Source organism: Anolis carolinensis, unplaced genomic scaffold (assembly GCF_035594765.1).
Source record: "Anolis carolinensis isolate JA03-04 unplaced genomic scaffold, rAnoCar3.1.pri scaffold_11, whole genome shotgun sequence".
NCBI classification, from domain to species: domain Eukaryota; kingdom Metazoa; phylum Chordata; class Lepidosauria; order Squamata; family Dactyloidae; genus Anolis; species Anolis carolinensis.
The window spans coordinates 18,725,592-18,752,854 of NW_026943822.1; the positions used below are offsets into that span (position 1 = coordinate 18,725,592).

Sequence of the window (27,263 nt, forward strand, 5' to 3'; positions counted from 1 at the left end):
TGCCATTGGCCACTTTGATTAGCATTGAATAGCCTTGCAGCTTCAAAGACTGGCTGCTTAGGAATTGTGGGAGCTGAAGTCCAAAACACCTGGAGGGCCCAATTTGGCCATACCTGGTCTAATAGGCGTGCTTTTGGCTCTATGTGGTGTCACCTCCTCTAGTGACTTCACACGTGACATCACAACCCCTGCTTCCACCTTGAGAGCCTTTGCTTCAAAGCCCCGCCCCTTAAAGGGCCAGGAGGAAAAAAAAGAGTCTATATGCGCCTGCGCAGTCCTCGACGCAGGCGCCTCTTCCACCGCCAGCCTTTGTTTCCAAGCGGGCCGGTTTCCCAGGCAGCTTGGCGGCAGCAGAGGGGGGCGTGGTTATGTAGATGAGTTAGCGGAGGTGGGCGGGGCCGCGTGTGGCATTATTATTATTGGCGGCGGCAGGAGCAGCGTTAGTTGAGCCGTCAGTTCGTGCTGGGCGCTCGCGAAGGGAGGAGCTGCCGTGAGGCCCTACAGCGAGCGCCTCCTCCCGAACCCCCGTCCGTCCTGCCGAGCCCCGAGGATGATAAACACCCAGGACAGGTAGGGCTGGAGCCGGGCAGGCCGCCGCCTTGGGCCTACCTTCTCTCTTGGGCCTGCCTCAGCCGCCGACGCCGCCTCTGAGGCCTTGTTGCTTGGTGAGGCGGCCCCGAAAAGACCCGGATGCTGATACACAAAGCGGGAGGGGGAGGGGGGAGGAGGAGGAGGAGGAGGAGAGCTATGGAGGGCCTGGAACGAGAGATGGCGGATTTGGATTTTTTTTAGTTCTTTAGCTGGTTGTCAATAGCAGAATATGACTTATATAAGCATAAAATACAAAATTATGAAATGACTAATAATAATAATAGGATGGACCTGGACACTCTATTGTCCTGTATATGTATATAATGTGTGTGTGTATATATATATATTAACTGAAAAATATTTTAAAGTTATAAAAAATAATGAAATTATAAAAAATAATATAATTATAAACATAATTATAAAATTATAAATGATCTATATTATAGAATATATATTAACTGAAAATATTTTAAAGTTATAAAAAATAATGAAATTATAAAAAATAATATAATTATAAACATAATTATAAAATTAGTAATGATCTATATTATAGAATATATATTAACTGAAAATATTTTAAAGTTATAAAAAATAATGAAATTATAAAAAATAATATAATTATAAACATAATTATAAAATTATAAATGATCTATATTATAGAATATATATTAACTGAAAATATTTTAACGTTATAAAAAATAATGAAATTATAAAAAATAATATAATTATAAACATAATTATAAAATTAGTAATGATCTATATTATAGAATATATATTAACTGAAAATATTTTAAAGTTATAAAAATAATGAAATTATAAAAAATAATATAATTATAAACATAATTATAAAATTATAAATGATCTATATTATAGAATATATATTAACTGAAAATATTTTAACGTTATAAAAAATAATGAAATTATAAAAAATAATATAATTATAAACATAATTATAAAATTATAAATGATCTATATTATAGAATATATATTAACTGAAAATATTTTAAAGTTATAAAAATAATGAAATTATAAAAAATAATATAATTATAAACATAATTATAAAATTATAAATGATCTATATTATAGAATATATATTAACTGAAAATATTTTAAAGTTATAAAAAATAATGAAATTATAAAAATAATATAATTATAAACATAATTATAAAATTATAAATGATATATTGTAGAATTATAGAAATATATTAGAATCATAAAATAAAATTATAAAATCATATATATATATATATATGTATTAGAGTTATAGAAATATTTTAAAATTATAAAATAAAATTATAAAATCATATACAGTAGAGTCTCACTTATCCAACATAAACGGGCAGGCAGAACGTTGGATAAGCGAATATGTTAGATAATAAAGAGGCATTAAGGAAAAGCCTATTAAACATCAAATTAGGTTATGATTTTACAAATTAAGCACCAAAACATCATGTTTTACAACAAATTTGACAGAAAAAGTAGTTCATTACGCAGTAATGCTATGTAGTAATTACTGTATTTACAAATTTAGGACCAAAATATCATGATGTATTGAAAACATTGACTACAAAAATGCGTTGGATAATCCAGAACGTTGGATAAGCGAGTGCTGGAGAAGTGAGACTCTACTGTATATGTATAATAGAATTATAGAAACATTTTAAAATTATGAAATGAAATTATAAAATAAAATAAAATCACATTATAAAATATATTTGTAAAATTATAAAAAATAATTCTCAAAATTATAATTGTACGCATACATATTATAGAATTATAGAAATGTTTTAAGATTAGAGAATAAATTAATGAAATTATAAAATAAAATAATGAAATTTTAAATATATATTTGTAAAATTATTTAAAATATCAAGTATGAGTCCTTTATAAGTCGGATATTTGTAACTGGGACTGCCTGTAGTTATAAAATTAAATGGTTGGACACAATAAAGGAGAACGGGTAGGAATCCACACATACACCATTCAGATGTGTTTATATTTGTTGTCATCAATATTATTATTGTCATCATCGTTTATTTATATATTACTATCTTTGAGTCTAATGCTTTACAAGTAAAAAACAAAACGGTCTCCTACCCCCCTCAGGTTTGCAATCAAATTCAACCGATAATTCTGTGCACATTTGGATTAAATATTATAAGGTTTAAAGGGTTTACTTCCCTTTTAAAATATATTTTATATGCTTTTCAAAACATAAAGGCAAACGAAGAGGGAAAGGGGACAAACAAGCTTGCACCAAGAACAATATAAAATCAGGTTTGTTTACAAAGAAACAATTAAGAAGTAGCAAATAAGAGTAAGCCTACAATTCTATCCACATTGGAAGTAAATTCTTTGAAATCAAGAAGATTTACTTCCCTTTTTGAGTTTACATTTTATAGGTTTTCTAAACATAGATGGAAAGGGAAAAAAAGGCAACAAGCTTATAGGTGACTTTCAAAAGCACTAGGGCTCCATATAGCCAAGGGGCTTCTTGCTCCCCACGTTTGTGTCTTATTTCTGCAACCTTTTTTGTCACCTTGGAATATCCCCCTTTTTTAATGGGAAAGAGACAGAGTTATTTTAACACGCCTCTCTGCCCTCGGGTATGTATTGGAAAGCAGGCTGTGTTAAGCGATATCCCTTTGCATAGTTCTTGTGTGGTTTTTAATATCTGTTTACGCATAGCTGTAAACAGATATTACGCATTCCCTGTAGTTTCTCCACCAAGAGACTAATGAAAACCTCATCAGACTTCCATTAAAGCATCAAGTGTTTTCTGGACCCACTCCTAGTTTGTTTACAAAGCAGCAAGTCCAGAGTTGGCAAACAAGAGTAGGTCTGTAATTCTGTGCATGTTGGGATCTTAGAGATCAGTATAGAGGTTCCTTCCCAATTTTATTGGGCTCTTAAAGCATACATGCAAAGGAAAGGGAGAAGGAGAGGTAAATTTGCACAAGGTATATATATGTATATTAATATGTCCAAAAGAATATTTGATTGGAATTGATACCTGTAGAATACACATTCATGCATTGCAATCCAGTAAGATTTTTTGGGCATTAAATGGTGGATAGTGAATATTTTCTACAGAGCTTCCTTCTCAGGAAATACCATAGGTATAGGCTTGTCGTGTACTAATGTCATAGCTTCTGAAGGACTTTGTTTTTCTTAGTGTTTCCTGTGTTGGCAAAGATCAACAGACAAGCTTCAAGCATCTAGGATCTTCCAGGATTTCTCTTTTGCAAGATTCTTGAGTGAATGGGGTGTGCATGTTGGGATTTGTGTGAAAAATCCTGACTTGAACATTGGATCATGTGCAAAAACATGACTCAAAAACAAGTGATGGGCCAAAACTTGGTAGAGGTAGACATAACAGAATTAAAGAACAAGGTGCCTTTTCTCTCAACACATGGCTCAAACAATGTCTGTTTTTAGAATCAAAGCTAAGCACAAAGCTTTTCCAAGTAAAAGACGCTCCTTTTCCCTTGGGCTTTCATCATCCCTGCAGCCTAATTTAGTGGGAAGAGCAAACTGTTTCATTGTTGCAGTTGTTAAAATATTAGGAGATATCCTCCAAACTAGTAGAGCATAATCTGCTAAGAGTGACCAAAGAGAGTAATGCTCCTGGGGTTATTTACAAATATTGTGATTGAATATATTTATTAATACAGAAGGAATGCTCCAAAAATTAGGATAACTATACAAACAAACTTGGTAACATACACATGATTTCTTAAAATGTGTTAAAAGTATGAAAGCTGGCTCTGACAATTCCTTGCTGGAAGGTTATTCATTTTTGACCAGTATTTAGCTTGATCCACCCATGTTTCATATGTATCACAAGCCTGCCCTCAGGTTGAACAATGGTGCTCCCAACCATTTTCTGAGCTGTGATGGAAGTGCCCAATAACTCACATAGGGAACAAATGGCAAAACAACTGTCACCTGGCAGGGAAATAATAGTGTATATTGTTTGCTCTCCCTTTAAGATGTCAGGGGAAACTTTGAATGATTGGTTTCTGTTGAAATAGTGGGGTTTGCAGAGAGATCGCTCACTTCAAAGTCAGATTTCAAAGGAAAGTTTCATTTAAAGAGGAGGTACTGGGAACAAACTTTACAATTCAATTTACAGAGCATATATAATTATTATGCAACTATTTTGTGGAGAGGTTTAGACTTACACGGGGTCATTAAATAAGCTTCATAACAGTGTAGGAATTTGAAATCGGCGTTCTGACATGTGATCATAATACAGGTTTCTCACCAGCTGTTCATAGCCATCCTCTAAACCCTCTAAACTCTAAACCCATTACCCAAACTGCTGTTTACACTGTATACTTCTTACACCACATAGATTCCCTAAAAGTGCATGTTTGCTTATTAAAATTCCTTTTAGAAAATTTTCAGAAATTCAATTCTGACTTTTAAGAATTTCTAAGTAAAATTAATTTCTAATGTCAGACTGGTTAGTAAAATTTTTGTCATCTTGGCTGTAAATGCTGAAAATTGTCCCTTACGCTAGCAATGTGTGTTTTTAAACATATCAGTAGCTTGCCAGACAGGAAGGCTTTTTTTTTTAATAGATGTTACAGGGAAGGAGTTCTTAGCTTAGTTTGAGCTGTAAACAGCAACTGAAATTTCAGGAAAAAAAAATCTCCAAACTTAAAATTATTTAGCTTAACACAAAATATCCAGGGCTTTGATTAATGGATAAGTCTGACTATATGGGTACAAGTAAGTAAGACATTCATCAAGAAGTTCTGAAAATCCATTCAAGGCCTTTACTGTTACATAAACAGTGAAGTAATTCTATCCAGTGGTCTAAAAATCAGGTCAGCACAAGGGGTGTGGGTTATAGTGATCTTCTTAACATGCCGTGCAGTGTTTATGAACCTCAGCTTTGCATATGTCACTCTCTTTTCAAAGTGGAAGACCAAACTAGTTTCAGATTCATTTCTAAAAGCATACTTGTTATAAAAACATTGCATTTAGCATAGTAAACTATCACTGCTTTTTAAAAAGATTTTTGCATAGTTATAGATTGGTAGTTGTTTTTCTATTTTAATACTTTGGCTGGTTATCAGTTCTCGCTTTTGCACCTAGATGAAAAAAATATTTCTGCTCTCATGCATATCTGTTTGAATATAAATGACAGACTCAATTACATGGAGTTGAAGGTATAGAGAAATATAAGGCAATGCTATTTTGCATCATGGAGTGTATCCATGTCTTTATATTCAGCAAGCCCTTGCTACAGGTCAAGAATTTTCTTTCCTCCTCAGGACTATGCTAACTTGGAACTCCAGTATTGGAAATCAGTAAAGTCAGCACATTAGAGTGCCTCTTTAGCTGAAACTTGTTGAATCTTTAGCTCAGTGCTTTAATGTGCCATTCTCTTCAGCATAGACATGTGGGAACTGGTTTAGGGGGTTTTTAGACAGAAGCCTATTGCAGCACAGTACAAAATGATCTGAGAAACCAATTTTGAATGTGACAGACCACACACAGAATCCTATATGTAATTAATTTGGATTGACTATTTATAAAAGTATGTTCTGCAAATTTGCTATGTCAAAACTGGGAATGAGCGGTTGAACTTGGATTATGAGAACCTTCAGAACCACATCAGATGCTGGAGGAAGCAGCTCTTTTAAAAAACCCATAGAAGAGTCCAAAGATAAGTTAATCCAACAAAGAATCTAGTGTCTATTGCATGAAAACAACTTCTTCACAACAGCAACTCTTATTCTCTTGATTTTTCTGTTATAAGGTTATGTGTTAAGTATGTAGAGCTCCTTCAATGTGCATCTTGTTGAATCAGTTGTCTGTTCATTTGCACAGCCACCTCTTAGAGTACCCATTAGGGGTTTCAAGCGACTCCCACATCTGGAATGTAACCCAGGAATAACACCTAAAGTCCAGGAAATTACCTAATCTCCTATCCCATTTCCTCATATATTTCCAGTGAGAGGGAACCACATATAAGTCAGATAAGTTTGCTTGTGCTACCCATGCATTACAATATTGTATTATGATATTCGGTGTACCAGCATTTGCCTGTCCCTTTTAGGATACTGTAAACTTAACTCTACTTCTTCCAGACGTTGTCCCTATGTTTTGGTTGTTTGTTGAAAAACACATTTAATTATGTTTTCTTGGTTATCTGGGATTCCTGCCAGTAGAAAAGTGGCTTTGTATACTTCCTTCAACAGTAGGATTCTCTTCTTCCCTTTACCTGACAGTGACCCTCCCAAGTGTGTTACTGCCAGGTTACGATAGAAGATTCTTGCACTTCCTTGATTATTGAGCTGAAATCTGGAAGGCATTCAAAACCTAACCACTGCTGTTTCTTCTTCCAGTAGTATTTTGCCTTTGAGTAACTGCCCCCAACTACAGTGCTGCAGGCACATTGTCCCAGGGCCTCTGTGGTGCTCCTGATGCCCCTCACCCACTGTCGAAGATCCCCGGTGGGCGAGGGGTTGGCAGGGATCCTTCTCTCTCAGCTTTGATATATAAGGTGAGTCCAGTTGTATCTCCACACATTTAATTGCCATTTACAAGGGGTGGTCTTCCCATTCATAGGGATGTTGATGTCCTCTGAATGTTATTGAACAAGACCTATTTTTGAAGGATATGCTTACAGTCCAAAATAAGAATGCTTTAATGGACATCATGGTATTCTTTCTTAAAGTCTTCAGTGTTATTGTGATGGCTTTTTAAAAGTACAACAAGGTAGGAATCCGAGCGAAATGCCACTCTGCCCCAAGTTAGTGGTACTAATTTGGATCAGTTATAACAGAGCAAACAAGGTCCTGTTCTAGTTCTCAATCTGGATTGCTCTAAATAACCACACAACCACCTTTCTCCCCAGAGCTTTTGTTTCATAACATTTGCAAACTGGCATAAAGAATTGCAGGACAAGGTTCCAATGACTTTATAGCCAGGAAAAGAGAGAAAAGGATTGCTTCCAGTGCTGCAAATGAGAACCTGGAAAAGCTGGGCATCTGTGCACCTTTTTGCCCAGAATGCAAGAGGCAACTGGTATGGATAACGTGCCCATACTTGTGTTTAAGCCATTCCTTGTGCAATTCTCTATACATAAGGCTCATAATTTTTCTGGAAACATGGCTTTGATTTAGAGGAGGAGCGAATGAATGGCCTTTCAGATGTTGGTGGACTGCATCTCTCAGCATTTGCTATGTTGGCTTGGACTGATGGGAGTTGTAGTGCAAAAATCTTTAAAGGGATACAATTTGCCAAACTCTGATTTAAGTCCTAATGGGTTTATGTAGAGAGGGGTTTGAAAACCTTTGACTTGCATTAACATAGAATATGCTGGTTGAGGTTTATGAGAATTGGGAATTGAAAAGAGCCAGAGGTTCCCCACTCCTTCTTTAGACTATATGACATCTTCCAAACCGTAATTTTCAAAATTGTTTTGGATATCTAACTGGATATAGCTTAGAAGGCAGAACTTTCGATTTGAGAAATATGCTCCATATCTTTGATAAATGAGTTTTGTGCTCATGCACATTAGTTACTGCTTCTAGGAGAACCTATGCATGCGATATGTGTAGCTAGTATATTATTGTATATAAACTTTCTCATTGAAGGAAACATTGCTGGCATGAGCTTTATTAACATATCAGTAGATGTCATTCCGCATAACAATGCTGATGAGTGACTTGACATGTTGATGCTTACTAGCTCTTCCCATATTTTAATGATTGTTTTTCTTTCTTCCTATAATCCTCAAAGGATGAGAAGCTCACTGTTAACCAAGATCTTCCAGTGCACGATGGGAAGCCACACATTGTCCACTTCCAGTACAAAGTTACGGAAGTAAAGATCTCCACCTGGGATGCAGTGCTATCCAATCAGAGTCTTTTTGTGGAAATCCCTGATGGTTTATTAGCTGATGGGAGTAAAGAAGGGTAAGAATCAAATTGCTTTTGGCTTCCATCTTGAAACATCTGTGCGAGTAACTGTGTGGTCCAGTATTCAATATGATAGTTATAAATTAAATATTTTATGTGTAAAAAAAAACAAAGTACAAGCTCAAGTGCACCATTGCTGACATAGGAAGTTAAGGAAAAACAGTTGGGAAGCAGCTTACATCCAGTTTAACCTGTATATATGCCAACTTATCAGTGTTGGCCAGGCGACTTGTAATCTGTCGTCCGCTACTGGAAGCCTTCTGCAATTGCTCATTGCAGACCTGGGACAAGAGCAGTCTGTCCTTCCCTTGGCATGCACTGGATGGAAGGAAGAGGAAAAAGCAATCATTCTGCAATCCCCCAACATATTGTTGTGGTAATAATGGCAGTGTTTCCAACTTATGGTGAACTATAACGAGCATATTTTGGGGTTTTCTCAAATTTGCTCAGGGTTTGCCTTTGTTGCCTTCTGAAGCTGAGTGTGACTTGCCTGCTGAAAATTTGAACTATAGTCAAATGCTCAAACACATATTACTTTGAGGGAAGAGTTCTTGAGTTTTTTAAAAAAGTTGCCTATTCCTGGCTCCTATTCCAGGCTAAATAACAGAACACATTTTCCCTTTTTTTCTCCCAGGTGCTTTTTAAGGACTTGATTGTCTTTCGTTATAAATGTACATGAAAGTTTGGGCTTAAATTAAAAATCCCTTTGCTTTCCATCCTGACTTCTTTGGAATGGAAGCCACAGCTTCTCCTTTTTGAGATGACCACTGAAGGGACTAGAAGGATATACTGGCTTTTGTGCTTGGCTGAAGGAAGCAAGTTTGGAGATGATGCTGAGCCATCCTGGGCTTTTGTGCAGGAGATTTGGGGCAGCCTCTATTTGTCTGTACAGATCTGCAAATGTTAAAAGAGAGGCTTTCCACATTTGGAATCTTAGTGTGTCTGCACCAGTGGGAGCTGCTCTACTAATACATAATGATTTGATATTCAAAGTTAACACAGTGTATTATATTTCATAGCTACATCAGTTGGTGCCTTTCCTTTCTATAAATGTTTCATCTCATTCATCCCTCACCACCATTCTTAGTGACAGTACTTATACTGTCACAGCATGGCTTAAGTATAGTTGCATAACTGATTATTTTTAGATAGCTAAAATAAGCTGCTTGGCGTTTATAATTAAAATTGATCATTATCATATTAACAAAATCCCAAGTTAATCTCTGCCTGCTGTTTCTTTCCAGTCTTGAAGCCACTGCTTCATTAGGGATTGATTGAAGCCTTATTTTTCAGTGCTCCTTACTAGATCTAAAGTAAAAAAAAACTCTGGTCAAGAGTTATGAGCAACCGAGGCAGATCCAGGACTGAATATCTGATCCTGGAACCCTGTGGCCAAAAATATCCCCATAGAAATCTCTTCAAAATGAGAAATCTTCTTTTACTTTTTTGGGGAAAATATTAAACAGTTCCCTTTGAAAGCCCAGGATTCCTGGAAATGCAATTGCTTTGGAGGAATTGGGGGGGGGACACTATGGGAAGACTTGGGAGCTGGAAAAACTATCATAGGAGGTACCTATTGTCTCAGGAGTATTTTGCCTACCTGTGATCAAGTGCAGCGATGGGACTGAGGTGATAAACACCAGTTTTTTAAACTTACGTAATTGTCTTACAGTTTAGAATGTCTTCACTTTTCGTTGACATGGTGCTCATTCATTCTTCTTTCTGTCATTAAACTCTGTCAATCTCAATAGATAGACTGAGATGCTTCATCAATCTGTCATGCATTTCCAAATAGCTATGTTACAGAAATATAATGAAATCCTGATAATGAATGGCAAAGATACACATCTAAGCACCACTAACAACATTGGATGTGGTCTTAGTGTGCGTTTTGCAAGTGTTCCAATATTTCTGCCCAGCTTTTTCTTATCCCTACCCAAACGCTCACATTGAGCCTGCCTTTTTCTTCTTAGTACTCCTTTCCTGAAAATCAACACTACCAATGGCAAAAGCCATCAAGCTCAAGACAAATTCAGTTGGCTTAAAGAGTTATCTATAACAGGTTGCCTCAATGGGATGTGCTCTCTTCTTCCCTGTTGACAGATTATTAGCACTGTTGGAATTTGCTGAAGAAAAGATGAAAGCAAGTTATGTCTTTATTTGCTTCCGAAAAAGCAGAGAAGACAGAGGTAAGCACTTAAAACGTCAACCTTATTCTTCTATGTAAAGATGAAGATTGCCCATTAGTAAGTGGAGTCTGCATGTGTGTCATTTTGTGGAATAGCTTTTCCAGAAGTCTTAAAACATGCTAGACTAGTACCTAGGTCATTTGAAGTTGCAAGATTCCATGCCAAGTCTAGTAACTTCAGTTCGGGTCTTAGAAGGCTCCATATGCACTTGAATGAATAAGTGAAATGTAGCATAAGTAAATGTATAATCCTGTTCATTTTTTTAAAAAAAGTGAAGCTTTTTCTAGGTATCGGCGATCCTATGTATCCACAGATTCAACCATCTATGACTTGAAATTAAAAATTTAACCTCAAAAGCAAAACTTGATCATGTCATTTTATATGAGACACCCCTTTGCAATATTGTTATATATAATGGGAATTGAGTATACATGGATTTGGGTATCCACAGTGGTTTCTGGGACCAAACCCCAGTGAATAACGAGGGCCCGCAGTAGTCTGTTTGAGTGCAAATTGTTTCTAGTGAAAATACAAATATTCTGTTGTTGAAATGGAAAGAAAGCAGCTTTCTTTTTTCAGCTGCTTGGCTTAATACCCCATGACTATTTTGTTTCAAGGATGTTTTAAGTGAACTGGGCTTTTCCACCAGCTCTTTTATCTTCCAAAACTACCTTAATATACAGATTATTAAATTGGGGAAGTTTTCAGATTGAGTGTAAAGCTACATTGTCTCTTCTAGTACAGTTCTTCAGATTGGTTGAGAACACTACCACTAAGAGCCTAATTGGTAGGATGCAACAATTGCCCAATGGTTTTACAGCATACGCTAGGCAAGCCAATTAAGATGCAAAGGAAATTTAGGATTGGGCAAGATTTGCAGAACCCTTAGCTTAATGAAAAAGACAACATCCATTAAAATTCATGGTTTTTGCATTGATGTGGTTGTAGCCGAGGTCTCTTCCTGCCTGACCATGCCACTCTATCTTTACAGCTCCTTTACTGAAGACGTTCAGTTTTTTGGGCTTTGAAATTGTGAGGCCTGGCCACCCCTGTGTCCCATTGCGGCCTGATGTGTTGTTCATGGTGTACCCCCTGGATCAGGTTTCGTCTGAGGATGATTAGACGGAGCGCAGCACGTCATTGGGACCTGGACATGCGTCAGAGACAAGAGGGGGCTAAAACTCTCCTGAGGAAAGGAAAAACAAAATTCTTCTGGACTGAAACTGCATTACTTATTGTTAGAGTGACCTGTATATCTTCTGAGTTGACTTTTCCATTGAAATGTGTTACCTAGCGAATAATATAAAGTCTGCACATGTAATCGCACAATAGTAAACGGAAGATAAATGGAGCCCTTTCATACGCAGCTCTGTGGTCTGCTGGTTAGCCTAGTGGAGGCATGCCGAGTCCAGCCACGCGCTGGGCAAGGAGCCTGCAGGCGAAGAGAGGGGCAAGCCTCCTTAACATTGGGCTTTCTGTTCATTTCATTATTGGGCTTTCATTTTCAATAACTGTATATTTATACGTAGGCTCTTAAGCAGCAGACATGCTCTGAGTGTAGAGCTGTGAGGAAAATTAACACTTGTTAGCAAACTGTAGGTGGCACCACTGGGGTAACCAACCGTGGGTTTCTGAAAAGCTTTTGTGCTCTTTTGTTTTCTTATGTTATTAACACTGCTTCAGAACAGCCTCCAGTTAATAGGGGCAATAAACAAGTAAAGCTGCCCCTTGATTTTCAAGAATGAGCTACACAAGCCTTTCAGGGATTGTGGTAGTTATTTCTTCGGTCCCTGTATTATAATCTTTTGGGTATAAACATGGGAAGCATTGAGATAAGTGAGGGAAGAGAAGTTCACCTGTCTAGCTCCCCAGAAGCTCTGATGGATGCCCGTGCAGCCAATGGTTCCCAGAGTGCTTATAGGCAACAATCTGATCTCGTGCTTTGCTGTTCTTAGTCTTCAGTCCTATGCTGTTTCACTGTGAACTAAGCCCCATAATACCAAGGGCAGGCTGTTTCAGAAAACTCTTCCTAAAAGTAGTTTGTGTGGTTGAAATTCCATGTGTCACATCTTTCCCTAAGTAGTCTTGTTTTGGATATTAGATGACAGCTATCATGCTTATCTTTCTTTGAACAGTCAGTTCCTTCAAATTTCACAATATACAATTCCAACACTTTTGTTTGTCTTATTTACTGATGTGGTTCTTATAGTGTTATCTGAAAGTGGTAAAAAGAGGCCTTATCTGTATTGGTTTGTCATTCTCATTAATGCTTAATGCGAGTAATTCCTATTGCTAAAAAGAAAACTGTGCAGCCTAGAACATCTGTGCAAAATCAACAGCTGTTACTTTGTGTTGCTATTGTCCCAGGTATTAGACTTAAATTCTCTCATCAGAGGTCACCTAGGACTAATCAGTATGTTTCTCACTGTACAGTTGAGGAGTGTCTTTTTAATCATGATTGATATAATGAAATAACAGTAGGAAGAGGATGGGAGTAGTACAGAAATAAATGGAAGAACCTGTTCTCTTCCAGTCCCGAAGCAGAACTGATACCATCATTTTAAAGAATGATCCAAATAATGCTGTCTTATGATTTACTTATGAGTACTTCGGAATGTAGCCACCTTACACTGTCAGAGGCCATCCCCTATTGCAAACTTTGAGCTGGAGTGGCTCTCCAGTGTTTCAGGCAAGATTATTTCTTACCTTTGACGATTTTTCTGGTCCTGGCGCAATGTGTTAGCAGCATTTACTGTAATCCGTTCTATCCCATCCCCAGATACGTATTAAGATCAGTAGGCATAGCAACAAATATACAGAAACTTAAATCAAGCAGTGGCTTGCCCTGCTTTACTCCTAGAACAGAATAGGAAGATGTGCTTATTAGAGGAACAGTTCTCCCACGAAATCCAGTGCAGCTCGAGGGGAGCCTTCTGTTAAGGGCAATTCTAGCTCCTGGGGTAAAGCGGAAAACTTTTAAATGTCTCAATAGTCCCTTCCCTTGTAAAAATGGCTACCTACTGTTCTGATTCCCCACATCTTTTGTAACCAAAAATGTTTCCTCCTTAGTTTGACATACGTGCAGTAAGCTAAAAGGGGAGACACATATTTTGTCTTTATACAACAAAACTAGCTGCTATGAATCATTGTTCCTTTGTATTTTTTAAAGCTAGGATATCATACATCTTGTATAACACTTTCAATACTTTCTTTTCTTGCACTAACACTGCTGGCTTTAACTGTGGAATTCAATCAGTTCCTATTTCCTTATTAAAAACACCACAAAACAAATCCCAGGTATGACCCCTAAAGATGATAGTTTGGGGGGGGGGGGGGGGGGTTTGCAGCTTTAAAGACATTTCCTTATTTAATAAGATGTTTGGCGTAGCTGGTTTTAGCCAGCATCATGCGCATCTTGCGATACAGGAGAAGGAACATGCTTTGCTTGTTTACGATTTCCTCCATTAATGGCATTAAAGGGTGCACCAAAATTTCCTACATTGCCTTTATGCAGAGAAGCAGCTTTCTAGTTGAAAAAGCACTTCCGATTAGCATTATTTCCTCCACAGCCTTTTGCCCATTTCCTATTAAGACCTACACTGAAGACACACAATATCTATTTTAAAAAGGATAGTATCAAAATGAATCACATTTCCTTTTAATTCATCCATTAGGTGCTCAGTTAAACTGGGACTCACCATTAACAGCTACCACCACACAAGAGATTATAGTTGGGATTTAAGTAAGTTCCATGGTATTTAAGTCTTGTGCTTATCCCAAAAAAATCATTTGAGGGGAACTGCGGATCTTCAGTAGAAGCACATTCAGCCTGCTCTTCAACAGACGACATACAGTTTCCACACCATGGTGGGACAATGCAGGTGGGGCAGTTTTGTATTCTACCTGCTCCATTTAGTTTAAAAGTAGTAGGAATGAAGGTCACTTCCTCCATTACGATCAAACGGGCATCGCACCCCTCTTCATACAGCAGGCTCATCATCAATGTTTTGCCACTAATACTATGAATACTTGGTTCCTTATTTCACCTTGTTAGAGGGGTGTACATGTCTTGCCCTAGTATGCCTGCCTGACTCCTCAAGTTCATCAATTTGTCTTTTAAAAGTATTCTTCAAGGCAGTTTCTAAAACTCCCAGGCCAAAGCGCAGTTTTTCTTGTGTTATTTCTTGCTGAATTGATAAAGGCAGCTTCTATAGACAGAAAGTTCATGGGAGGCGTCTCGAGTAGAAAAGGAGATAAGACAATGCAGCACACTTCCTTCCTGGAGTCAAATCACTGGGTGTTTTAAAATAATGAGAGGACAGCAGTCAAATTAAGGCCAACAAACCTCTCTTCCCCTTCCCATCCTAAGATAGCTTCTAGAAGAAAAGGATTTTTAGTTGTATGGAGATGTAAGATACCCCAGGCTGAGAAAGAAATAACAAAGACAAGTTTCAAACAATTCCTTTTTACAATATATACAAAATCCAAGAGGCAGAGGGTGGCCTCACACAACGTACATACAGACAGGAACAGAAAGAGAGCTGGAGACTTGCATTGTTGGGACAGAAATACTGCACCTGCTGCTGCTGCTCCTCGCTTGGCTAGATAGGGCAAACAAGACCCCTCTCAGTTGCTATTAGAAGTGACTACCCTGCAAAAAAGGGGAAGGACATTCCTATGAAGACGGGCAGTTTCAACTAGCAGCTTCATGAGAACGCTGGAAAGGAGTTGGGGTAAGAAACTGACCATCATGATGATGCCAGGATTGTCCTTCCTCCTCAGTCGTGTCTCAGAGCCCACAGCGGCGGGGCATTTGGCCACAGGTCAACCGCTGCCTCAGGCCAACATTACAGATGTCCTACATTAGTAGAACATGCAGCTCTAGAAGATTTGTATGGGTTAGCAGCCAGTTAATTACTAGGACTACTTTTCTTCATTTCTTTTCAGCAAGACCAAGAGCTCTCCCACTTCACTCTCGCTGCCCCAGGATCCACCTGTTCACTGCCTGCTAAGAAAAGACAGTCTTGAAACTGTAGAGAATGAAGAATTGCATGCTTGAAGTCCATCTAGCCCCATCTGCATGCTCTCTTCGTTTGGAAACACGAGGTTTTGTTCAGTGGGAGGGGTTTGGGAAGATAGGCAGCCAGCAGTCTTCCAGCCGAGTGAGGCAAGGCGATTCGGCAGCGGTGGACTGGAAATCCATCCCAGCAGCAGCAGGGCCAGCCTGCAGAAAGGCCCAGCTGGATGCAGAACTGAATGTATATGTTGTGCTGTACAGCAAAGTAGTGTCTGCTGTTTGCAACACACAAGTCCTGCCAGCAGGGAGAGATGTTAGAAAAAAACAGCCAATGGAAGAGCGGGCTTTTCAGGGCACACGAGGAAGCCACAGTCCCAGAGGCAAAGTGCTACAAAAGGTTTCTGCATTGTTCTCGACAGTGGAGCACATGGTTGGCTTCAATTCATCCCAAGATACACATCTTTACCCCATGTCCTGCACAGCCCATTTCTCAAGCCAGTAGGAAGTGGGAGAAATCATCTTTTTCCTATTGTCATTGCTGGAGTCTGCCTACCTGCTTGTGCTGAGGAAAAACTCATCACTAGTAAAAATACACAATCTGGATGTTCTCTTCAACTTCGGCCAAACCTGGAGTATCTATCTCGGGTGTAGCTCAGGAGCAGAAGAGTCGTGGACAAGAGTCCAGGGCTAACGTGCCTTCCCTTCCCAGCGTTCCAAGGCACCTGTGGTGCCACACCGCACGGCTTGCCACCACAATGTCCCTGCTCCAGAGGAGTTCTGGAAATCAGCCAGTTAACCCCAAGTCAGGTGAATAAATACTTCTGCAAGTTCCAGCTCCACAACTCAAAAACATAGGGAGTTCAGCTTGGGTTCAACAGGGGAAGGGGCAGAGTCTGCCTCACATTACGGCAGGATCATCAAGCAGAACAATCAACACCATTCAACTGATGTCTAATGCAATTCCCAATGCGTCCTCATGTGAGCCAGTCACATGGCTTGGTATAGCCTAGGTTATCCCGATCACATTGTGCCCTGTTGGAAAAAGAGAAATACAACACAGTGCTAGCAGTCTGAGAGTCAGCCACAGGGGGGAGATAGAACAATGGAAATTAGGGCTTAGAAGAGTTCAACCAGTAAGTAATCTTTTTATCCCCAAATGGAGAGGCAGGTGGACTTGGAAGGCTGCCCATAGTAGATACCTCTAACAAAGAAGAGATGAAATCTGCACTCCATGTAATTTTCATAGCTATTACACAACTTGAATATTTTCAATATACAGGCAGTCTCTAAGTTACAAACATTCGACCTACAAATGACTCCTAGTTAATGGGTGAGACAACAGGTAGTGACAGAAATCTACCACTCAGAAGAAAAATTCACTCCTGAACGAGTTATCATGGGGAAAAGGTCTTGCCATTAAAGTTTTCCTCCAATTCTTTTTTCCACAACAAACCCATTTTTTTCAAAATCCAGGTATCACAGCAACAGAAAGTGAGATGAAATTTTCTAAAAAGGGGCACAGACAGCAAAACAAACACCATAGGGGTGTAAATCCTTCCCTATGCTGTCTAAAGCTATTTATTTATTTGGCTGGAATTACACTTTAAAAGGTAGCTGTCTGAAGTTATACAAATTCAACTTAAGAACAAATCTACAGATCCTATCTTGTATGCAACTTGGAGACTGCTTGTAGTCCTAACTGGAGATTGATACAGCTCTGTGCTTTAACTGGGAAGAAATATGGTACAGTACTCACTAATCCAAGCCTCGCTTATCCAAGCCTCTGGATAATCCAAGCCATTTTTGTAGTCAATGTTTCCAATATATCGTGATATTTTGGTGCTAAATTTGTAAATACAGTAATTACAACATAACATTACTGCGTATTGAACTACTTTTTCTGTCAAATTTGTAGTATAACATGAAGTTTTGGTGCTTAATTTGTAAAATCATAACCTAATTTGATGTTTAATAGGCTTTTCCTTGATCAGTCCTTATAATCCAAGATATTCGCTTATCCAAGCTTCTGCTGGCCCGTTTAGCTTGGATTAGTGAGACTCTACTGTATATGCAAAAAGGACTCAGGCAAAATTCTAGGGGCACTGCTAGAATTTTCATAGGACTTCCATTGCCTTTCTCTGAAACAGAGCCTACAATACCTGGTATTTGTTGGTGGTCTCACCTTAAAATACTAACCAACCAAGGACAACCCTTCCCAGCTTCCAAGAACAGACAGAATCTGGTGCCCTTAGGGTACTTATCTAGTTACAAATCCATAGGTATATACTACAGTGTACTATTTCAGACATTAGAAAGAGACCCATTCTGGCTGAAATACTATATGGCAATGCCTCCCTTTGTCCCAACACACTCCTCTTCCCACACCAATGGCCCAGAGGACATCCTTACCACTTTCACCTCCGGGGCGGGGGATATAGGGAAGGAGCAGAGCCTTGCTGACTGGCAACAATGGCGGTAGATGAGAGACCTGCAGGGAAGCAGAATTACGGTGCACAATGGAACATGAGGCCACAGGTAAAGATGCCCAAGCGACCTGCAGCATAGTACCAGTTCGAACTTATAGTGAGGACATTTCACAATGCATCACAGACAATACCTGTGAAAATGTGAATGACAGAGGCAAAAACTATCCAGTTTTGGCATGGCCTCAGACACCATCACCCAACAATTCTGGGACCATGGATTTCATTTCCCTTCTCCTTAAGGAACACTGCCAAATTTCTGGTCTGCTCCTACCTGTTGCATAGGGCAGGTTGTACTGGGCAGTTGGTAGCAGCGAGTAGCCCAGGTGGTGGTGGTGGTGATGCGTGGACATCAGACGCTGTGAAGGAGAGGAGCGGGGCCGGTCAACGCTGCCTCTCTCAGTACTGCCGGCTACCCCTACACCACTGCAGCCCGCACTGCTTCCTCCCACCCCGCAGCCACTGCGCTCTTGAGAGGCCTTTTCGCCTATCTGTAAAATAACCAGACAGACACTCCAAAGTGTGAATTTGCACCAGGGTGTGTGGAAGTCAGCTGCTTAGCAAGGAGGGCCAAATTCAATTCTCCAGGTTAGTAAGAGCTTTTTTCCACCTATTTACATATAACATTCTCCATCTTCCCTCCCAGTAAAAAAACTCTAATGACTCAGTGCCAGCTTAGAAAGTACAACCTTTTCAGCCTATAGGTTGACATAATCAACATTATAGAATATACATGACTTTTCTCTTCCAAGCTCACCACTCACCGTTGGGGATTTGCTCTTGTAGTGGCTGGCATGCTGCTGCAAGATGTCCAAAGCCTTCGATTCGGAGCTGGACTTGCAGCCAATGCTAGGGCTGGCTCGTGATTTCTCGCTCTCCTCGTTCCCAGAGGATTTGCTGCCGTAAGGGGAGAAGGAGTAGCTGGAGGGCAGGTAAGAGCCTGTGGAGGAGATGCCAATCAGGGTCTTCCTATTTGTCCCAGCGGAAGAGCAGGCTACTCAAAGAGATAGTCATTTCTCAAATCCTTGAAACTGAAAGGACTGTCCAGAGGCTTGGTGGTGGAGCAAAGTTTACAACAGAGTTGCACATACACACACATTCCTTAAGAGCTGGAAAACCTTTTTTTTTTTTTTTTACAAAATTATAAGTATTGTTTGTTGTTTAATAGATCTGCTAAAAGCTCAGAAACCCAAAGGACTCTGGGTAGAATTGCCAATGTTTAGGGAACATTTCCTATTTTAGCACTACCTAAATTCAGAGTTTGGGAAAGTTACTTCTTTGGACTACCAATTCCCAGATAAAACAGCTAGTTAATTTTTTGGAGTAATTCCAGACTCCTGGCCATGCTTCTGGGAGCTGTAACTTTTCTGGGCTGAAATCCAAACACTTATATATGTGCTATAAAGGGGATCTCAACTTCCTCCATCTTGATGTTGCTGAATAGTCACTACACTCAACTTGAGAAGTCTATCTAGGATTCCAGCTACAATAATCGCAATTTCCATGTTGCTCCAAGAAAAAAGTAAAACAAAACAAAAACAACCACCTTCCCCTAAGAAGAAATCAAGGCTGCAGCCCTTTATACTCAGAATGTACTCCAAGCCCCCATACCTGGGTAGTTCTGCATCATGACTGTGGGCATGCCACGGTAACTGGGGTGGTTGGGGTCATAGGACTGGCTGTAGGAGTAGCCGTGCATGTAAGGGATGTAGGACTGATGCTGGGTGAGGGGTGAAGAGACGGGCACATGAGTGCTTGGCCTGGGCTCCTTCCCCACCAAACGGGACTCTTCGCTGGAGGGCACTTTGCAGTCAGAACTTGTACTCTCCTTCCCATCTTCCTTCACAAGAGAATCTTTGCTACGGCTCCTTTCCTCCTTTAACTTCCGATCCCGCTCCTCCTTCCACCGCTCATCTTCTGTTTTGATGTCAGAATATTTAGCAGGATAAACATAGGTCCACATTCGGGGCTCGGCCTCCTGCAAGCAAGATATATATAGACAAGGTGGCTGTTTAAAAAATGCACAAGCAAAAATTCTTGACATTTTGGGGAGACCTGGGAAAAGTAGTTCTGATTATATTTTAAAAAGGTCCTTGGTGGGTGTAATTCAAGGAAAGAAAAATTCAACAACACACAGACAACATCCATTATGGCTTCATTGCACAAACTGCCCGATTTCTAAACTCCACACACACACACACACAGACACACACACACTTGAGCCCTTTTGCTTTCCCCATTTACCTGTCTATACCAAAGTACTGGGTCCACTTCTGCCTGCCGGCCACAGTCCAAACCAGCCTTTGATTCTGGCGTTTCTTTGCCAAGGTGGCTTTCACTTAGCTTTCCTTTGAGACCTTCTGTAGCCTGTGCTTGGAGCTTTGAAGAATCCTCCAATTTAGGAATAATAACAGACTTGGCCACCTCACCCGCCTGATCCTTGGCTTTGCCAAGTCCAGATTTGACCAGATCAGTCAGACTGGGGGCTTTAGTCAGAGTGGGAGGGAGAGAGGACTTCTGCTTCCATTCCTCCTTGAGGGCTGCTTCCCGCTCCTTCAGCCCCAGCTCCACTTTCTTATCCATCCCACGCTGCTGCTGCTGCTGCTGCTGCTGCTGCTCCAGGGTCTGGCGCTGCTTTTGTTGGTCTTCATACTGTTGCCGGTAGGTTGGGTTAGTGCTGAGCAGGTGGGCATGATACCCTTGCTCACTATACCCGTAAGGAGGCACGTAGGCATACTGGTTATAGTAAAGAGACTGCATGTACATATTGGATCTCTGTTGGATGACAGAAGGCTGCTGGCTAGAAGGCCCAAGCTCTGCCTTCTTCTCCTCACAAACCTCGTTCTTTACCTTCACCTCTGGGCTTGGTGGCTCCTCATCTTTTTTCAGTTTCAGGGCCTGACTATCAATGGTGCTTTGGCTGCTGGGATTTATGGGGCCTGGACTTGACTGGGCATAGCCTGGTGAGTAGTATGCCTCAAAACCTTGATAATAAGGGGACTCTTTGTTTTGAGGCTGAGAGGGAAAGAGGGCTTTTTTGGCCCCCTCCTTAGCCAGCTGCTCGGGATCTTTTGCTTTCATGCTATCTACCTTACCCTCTCCATCCTCCCCTGCATCTGAGATGTCAGAATAGGCAGGGCTGTTTGTTTTTACAGAACTAGCTTCTGCACCATTTTGTGTGACAACATGAAGCGGGGTCAAGGGCTGTGTAGGTGCTGCATTGTCTAGTCGGCTGGCACCTCCAATGGACGGGCTTGGGGCATTATCAGTAAAACTGTATATTTTATCTGCCTCTGCTTTGATGCTGGCCAGACGGCTCTGGTGGGGGTCAGAAGAACCATTCAAAAGACTCTCCCCTTTAGCCCCAAGGTCACTGGGATCTCCTCGGAAGGGGCTTTTGCCTTCCTCGGCTCGACAAACTTTCCCAGGAGTCAAAGGGTTCTCCATATCCTTAGATTCTTTCTTCTTCTTGTCCTTCTTCTTCTTGTCTTTGACAGGAGTAAGGGTTGGGCTGACTGTGAAAGGTTCTCCCATCACAGTCGGCTTGGGCTGGATAGGCTTCAACTGGGGGCTGTTGGGCATGGCCTGAACAACCGTGGTGGTGAGACCGGTGGAGGAGACAGGGCTGGTAGCAGTGAATGTGGCTGTCTGAAAGGTATAGATTTGAGGTGGGATAGCTGGGGCAATGGGTCGAGCCGACTTAATGCTCTTTGAAGATATCTTCTCAGGTTTCATGCTGATAGGCTTTTTGGATTTCTCTTTGTCACTACTCCTCTTCTCCACTGAGTCAAAGCCATCATTGCTTGTCTCGTCAGCTATCAAAGGACCATCCTCAGAGCCATCATTCGACAGAGCACCAGAGTCAGGGTCCCCCTCACCACTCAGCTTCTTCTTGCAAGTTTTGGGGTTGAACTTGCCCGATGGTGAGGGACTGTGTGGCTCTATCAGCCGCACTTTGGGAGTAGTTGATCGAGCTGGAGATAAAGAACCCTTCTGGCTCCCAGAAGCACCATTGCAGCTGCCTAGATCAGCTGCAAGAGAGGAGTCCTCACCATATTCACTATCTCCATCAGCCTCAGGCTTGCTGTCATCATCCGTGTGTGCATGAGCCTGGTGATACTTGAGTCCATTAATGTGCTTATATTTTTTGCTACAGTTGGGGTGGGGGCAATCAATGAGTATGGGAGAGGGACAGTTTCTATCTAGAATGGCAGGTTCCACCTTAACTGTCGTTGTAGCTACTGCCGCTGCCGCAGCTGCAGCCACCAAGGGTGCAGCAGCTGAACCCATGGAGTTGGTGCGGACACGCTTGCTTCCCTTAGAGTCTTCAGAGCTAGAATTCACTTCCATGTCAGAGAGGGGCTTGCTTTTCCGCTTGCTCACTGATGAAGGGCTGGCCTTAACATCCTCTGAAGTGCCACTGGGTGGAAGGCGGTGCTCTGAAGAGTTCTGGCTGCCTCGGCGTCCCTTGCTGTTGGCTCCTGCTCTTGTCTTGCTACTGTTGCTGGTTCCTTTGCTCTCCGAGGTTGCTGTGCTTTCATTCATGGGGGGGTTGCTGTTGGGCCGCATACGCTTGCCTCTTCCTCGACCATTTCGCATCTCCAGATCACTGGTGGGAGAATCACAGAACCTAAGAAGTAACAAAGGAGGACTTAAAAGACAAAAATCATGCCATCCCTTCTCTGCAATTAGCCCTCTCCCTAATGATGGCACAGAGTGGCTGAAAGAATCCTAGAGCCGCTGATACAAATCTCCTGAATTTGCCAAAGGCTACTTTAGATGGCACCAGTCAGGCCTGCTCAAGCTGGCAAGCTGACAGAGACATGGTTGAGGTTTTCTAAATTTGGAATAGAAAGACGTTCATAGTCCTTAAAATGACTGGGGAACCTAGTTAGAATTAAGGCTTCTAGACAGATTGGGAAGCAACATTGTTCACAGACAACTTCAGATGTAAATCAGATCCATTTTCCTGCTTAAGAAAGCACCTGCTTGAATTCTCTTCCCCCATCGGAGCAAAATACAGTGGGGCTTTGCCATACACTGGAGTTTGGCTCATGCGACCAAAACCCATAGATACTCAAATCCCATTATATACAATGGTGTAGTAAAATGATGTCCTTTATATAAAATAGCAAGATCAAGATTTGACTTTTGGATTTTTGGAAAAACATATTTTTGAGCAATGGATGCTTGAATCCATAGGTATAAAATCTATAGATACAGAGGGCTGACTGTGTCTGACATGCAGGAAAGAGAACACAAAAGTCAGCAGCCTCTATTGTCTGTTTTATAGCGCCGGGGTGGGCAGCACCCTGGCACTATAAAACTGTTAAACCACAATTCCCATAAGCCTTGTCTGCACAGATGCTGGGGGTTGCTATCAAACAACATCTGAAAGCCATGTGATTGCCACTGTGCTCCAACAAAACCTCATGTGGCATGCTACTAAGTGTACTGCAGGATACCTCTCTGCCGTGTTTTACCTTGGCGGTGCCCAGTCATGCTGTGTGCAGTCTAGAAGTGTCCCCACATAAGTCTTATTCCTCCAGGTGACATTCACCACCAGCATACCTGCGGGACCAAGAGAGAGAAATGTGAACGCTTTGCTTTTCTAGGACAGTCTAAATGGCCTTATCCTCACTTCACAATTGTCTTAATCATAAGAAAGAAATAGCTTGCTTATTAGGTGACAACAAGTAGATTTACTCAAGCGGAGATTCAGATAGTTTTTGCTTGAAGCTCTGTATCTTTGGCCATTAAGGAACTGAAAATCGCAACTCCACTAACTACATAACAAGCTTCAGATTCAGTACAGCCATCAGGGTCACATTTTTTTTAAATGGCAGTGAAAGAATGAAGGCTTAGCAGCATCCTTGGAAACCAAATATAACAGCATGTTTGCTGAATATACCACTATAATTTTCAATGTTGCATATAAGCTATATTATCAGAAAAGGCAAATATTCTTAAGGAGTGGGATTCATACACACAGCAAGCAAGTTCCTCTTAGAACTTGTCCAAATCTGAGAGAGGATCTCACCTTCCTAATCCTTCCCTGTGTATGTTTCTGTCAAACAGTCAAGCTGGCCCAAATCCTGTGTCAAAAAGAAGCTCTATTTCTGGTAAACAGGTGTCGTTCTGTTGGCAATATGTTAAACAAAATGCTCTCAATTTCCATTTTGGCAATTTGAGTTATGACTTATGGTTATTTCACCAACAACTGGATTCAAGGGCCAAACTGTCATCTGACTTATGAAGCTGTCATTTGACAAATCGGAGCCCCCAGATGGCGTAGTGGGCTAAGTGACTTGAAGGTTGGGTTGCTGACCTGAAAGCTGCCAGGTTCGAATCCCACCTGGGGAGAGTGCGGTTGAGCTCCCTCTATCAGCTCCAGCTCCATGCGGGGACATGAGAGAAGCCTCCCACAAGGATGGTAAAAACATCAAAAAAAAAAAAATCCGGGCGTCCCCTGGGCAACGTCCTTGCAGACGGCCAATTCTCTCACTCCAGAAGCGACTCAAGTTGCTCCTGACACGAAAAAAAAAATTGACAAATACTTTGGCTAATGATATCAAAAAGTCAGATTAAGTCTTCTAAATCCAATGGGAGAGAATATCTAGAGCAGAGGTTGAACATTTTTAGAGCTCATTCATGATAGTGGATTCCGTTTATAGACTATACTCAGGAGTCTCCGGAGAAGCAAATATTTGAACTCTCCAGCTATGGAAAATAAAATTCAAGGTATTCTTATTCTAATATTCTAAGGCAAATGTGGTGTAGTCCACTCAGCCATGGAAATCCACATGGTGATCCTGGGCAAGTAAACATTCTCTCCACCTCAAAGGAAGATACTGGATACATTTTGCCAAGTAACCTCCATGATAGGTTTGCCTTAGGGTCGCCATAAGTCAGAAATCAACCGAAGGCACAGAACCACAATAAAAATGAGAAAGTAGTCTGATCTGCTGCCACAAGTAGCTTCCCATTTACTTTTGGCAGAGGTACAGACATAGTAGTAACATACTTGGCACCCCTTTATACTCTCAGTGCCAGGAATACTGAGTACCATTTATGAATCAGATCCAGTTTGGCTCCCATAGTAAAACATTACATAAGCTGCAGCACCTAGGAAGGTTTCATGTAACTAACAGATATCAATCAGAGCCTTTTATTGTTTAGGCGTTGCACACAGCACATCTGTATGCTGAGATCTTCAGTTTTAAAAGCAGTTGTATACACTTTTCTAGCCCTCATGGTTACTGAAGATTTTTCAAAGCACACAGGCAGACTTTTACAGGACATTAAAAGTGAAGCTTCTCTGCCCAACAGGACCAACTTGTCCCTCATTGATGGCTCTGTTCCATTGCGAGATAGTTCCACAAGTAACTGAACCTTAATCAAATATTAGGTTTGGAACAAAATTTAGGAAAATGTTATGAAATAAACATATTTGCATAAGTGTAGTGATGTGCATAATTTAAATGTGAACCTAGAATTTGGACTGCATTGTTGTAGTTTATGAACAGCCTGGCTTTCACAAGCTCCATCAGAAAACAATTATGCTAAATAATTCCATGCTATTAGCAGAGTGAACTCAAATGGGCATTTCCTCCCAATTATAGTGATGCAGTAGCCAGAATAAGCTAATTTACATGTATCTGCTTAGGCCCACTAAATTGAGCAATTTTATGAGAAAGATGAAATTCACACATGACAACCTGAGACATAATTGTACCGAAGTATGTATGTGTGTATGTGCAAATATATCAAGATAAATAATAAGATGTACTAGACCAGAAATTCAATCCCTCTAAAGATATTTACAGCCATAACTGCTTGTATATGCAGGTATGCACAAAAAACCCCAAGTATTCTAACTTCACATCAGGCTTGCAGTATCAGATAATTGTGTTCTTATCCTTGTTGCCACTGACAAATTTGAACATAACTAATGATACTGCTACATTTTTATCTTACATCTAAAGTCAGTATAGGACTGAGCAAATCAAGATAAAGTCACTAGTAAAATAGTGAAGTTCAACATTAGTGCTGGCACAGAAATTAGAAAACAAAAGGGCATGTTCTACAGATGCTACCTTCCAATTATTACATCCACGCACACAGTTAACGTACATTTATATTTAGGTTTAGAGTTATGGGAAGAACATTCAAAATAGTTCAGAATGGCAGTACGTAAAGTTTGTGTTTGTTGTGTATCTTCAAATAGTTTCTGACTTCTGACCCTAAAACAAACCTATTATGGAGTTTTCTAAGCAAGATTTGTTCAGAAGGGGTCACCTTCCTCTGAGGTCGAGGGTGTGTGACTTGCACAAGATGATCTAGAAGGTTTCTGCATAGAGTCCTAGTCTATCAATAAAACCACTACAACACACTGACCCCCTTCACATCCACAGATACACAAATATTCTATGTACTTAAATTTAACTAAGTCAAATTGTAATGCGGACATTCTCTGCTTCTTGGACAAAGCAACCACCAACACTTTGAAGCCTGAAGGACAAAGTATCTTAAAAGGAAACTGCAAGAAATGAAAATCCCAACTGATAGGAGGGAAATGTGCCTTAGTAGTTAGAAAACAGCAATATAGAAGCAGCACAGAGGAAACAAATAGCAAACTGTTTCTTGAGTATTCCTTGCTGAAGAAACCCCTAAGACATTCATGGGCTCGCTTCATAATAGCTAGAAAAAAAGAGACAAATCCAAAGCAAGCTCAACTAAACTCAAGATAGGTAAGCATGTCTTTCTTTGAAAATAGATGCAGAAGAGTTATGTTTTGCCTGCCATGAAAATGTTTAGATTTTTCTTTGTCTCTTACTGCAAGCATTAGGGAGGTGACCTTAAAAATATCAAGTGTAACACATTCAAACTTCTTTTAATGTGCAGTTTTAAATAAATGTGGGAGAATTGGTGGCCCTGCACATGTTGCTGACCTTCAACCACTATCAGCAGAGATTGCACAGCGAATGGTCAAGAAAAACAGGCAATGGAGTTCAACCTCTACAAGGAATGCTAGTCCCTCACC

The 27,263-nt window shown here is 40.5% G+C and overlaps 2 protein-coding genes across 3 annotated transcripts in view; one reads left to right on the top strand and one right to left on the bottom strand.

Moving 5' to 3' along the window:
- The first annotated feature begins 260 nt into the window (after positions 1 to 260).
- On the top strand, positions 261 to 14,211 carry oaz2 (ornithine decarboxylase antizyme 2). The gene is given in 5 exon segments (NM_001291895.1): positions 261 to 570; positions 6,954 to 7,111; positions 8,353 to 8,528; positions 10,635 to 10,720; positions 11,712 to 14,211. Coding segments are annotated over 5 exon segments (570 nt in total). The 5' UTR covers positions 261 to 550; the 3' UTR covers positions 11,843 to 14,211.
- Positions 14,212 to 15,169: 958 nt separating this feature from the next.
- Positions 15,170 to 27,263, bottom strand: part of znf609 (zinc finger protein 609) — a 53,890-nt gene continuing 41,796 nt past the window's right edge. For both annotated transcript variants that reach the window (XM_062963491.1, XM_008120716.3), the window contains 7 exons: positions 23,704 to 23,791; positions 20,465 to 22,850; positions 19,832 to 20,198; positions 18,985 to 19,160; positions 18,495 to 18,711; positions 18,147 to 18,225; positions 15,170 to 16,769 (listed from right to left, as the gene is read on the bottom strand). In XM_062963491.1, coding sequence (XP_062819561.1) covers positions 18,152 to 18,225; positions 18,495 to 18,711; positions 18,985 to 19,160; positions 19,832 to 20,198; positions 20,465 to 22,850; positions 23,704 to 23,791 — 3,308 coding nt within the window. In that variant the 3' untranslated portion in view covers positions 15,170 to 16,769; positions 18,147 to 18,151. The remainder of the gene's footprint in view (positions 16,770 to 18,146; positions 18,226 to 18,494; positions 18,712 to 18,984; positions 19,161 to 19,831; positions 20,199 to 20,464; positions 22,851 to 23,703; positions 23,792 to 27,263) is intronic.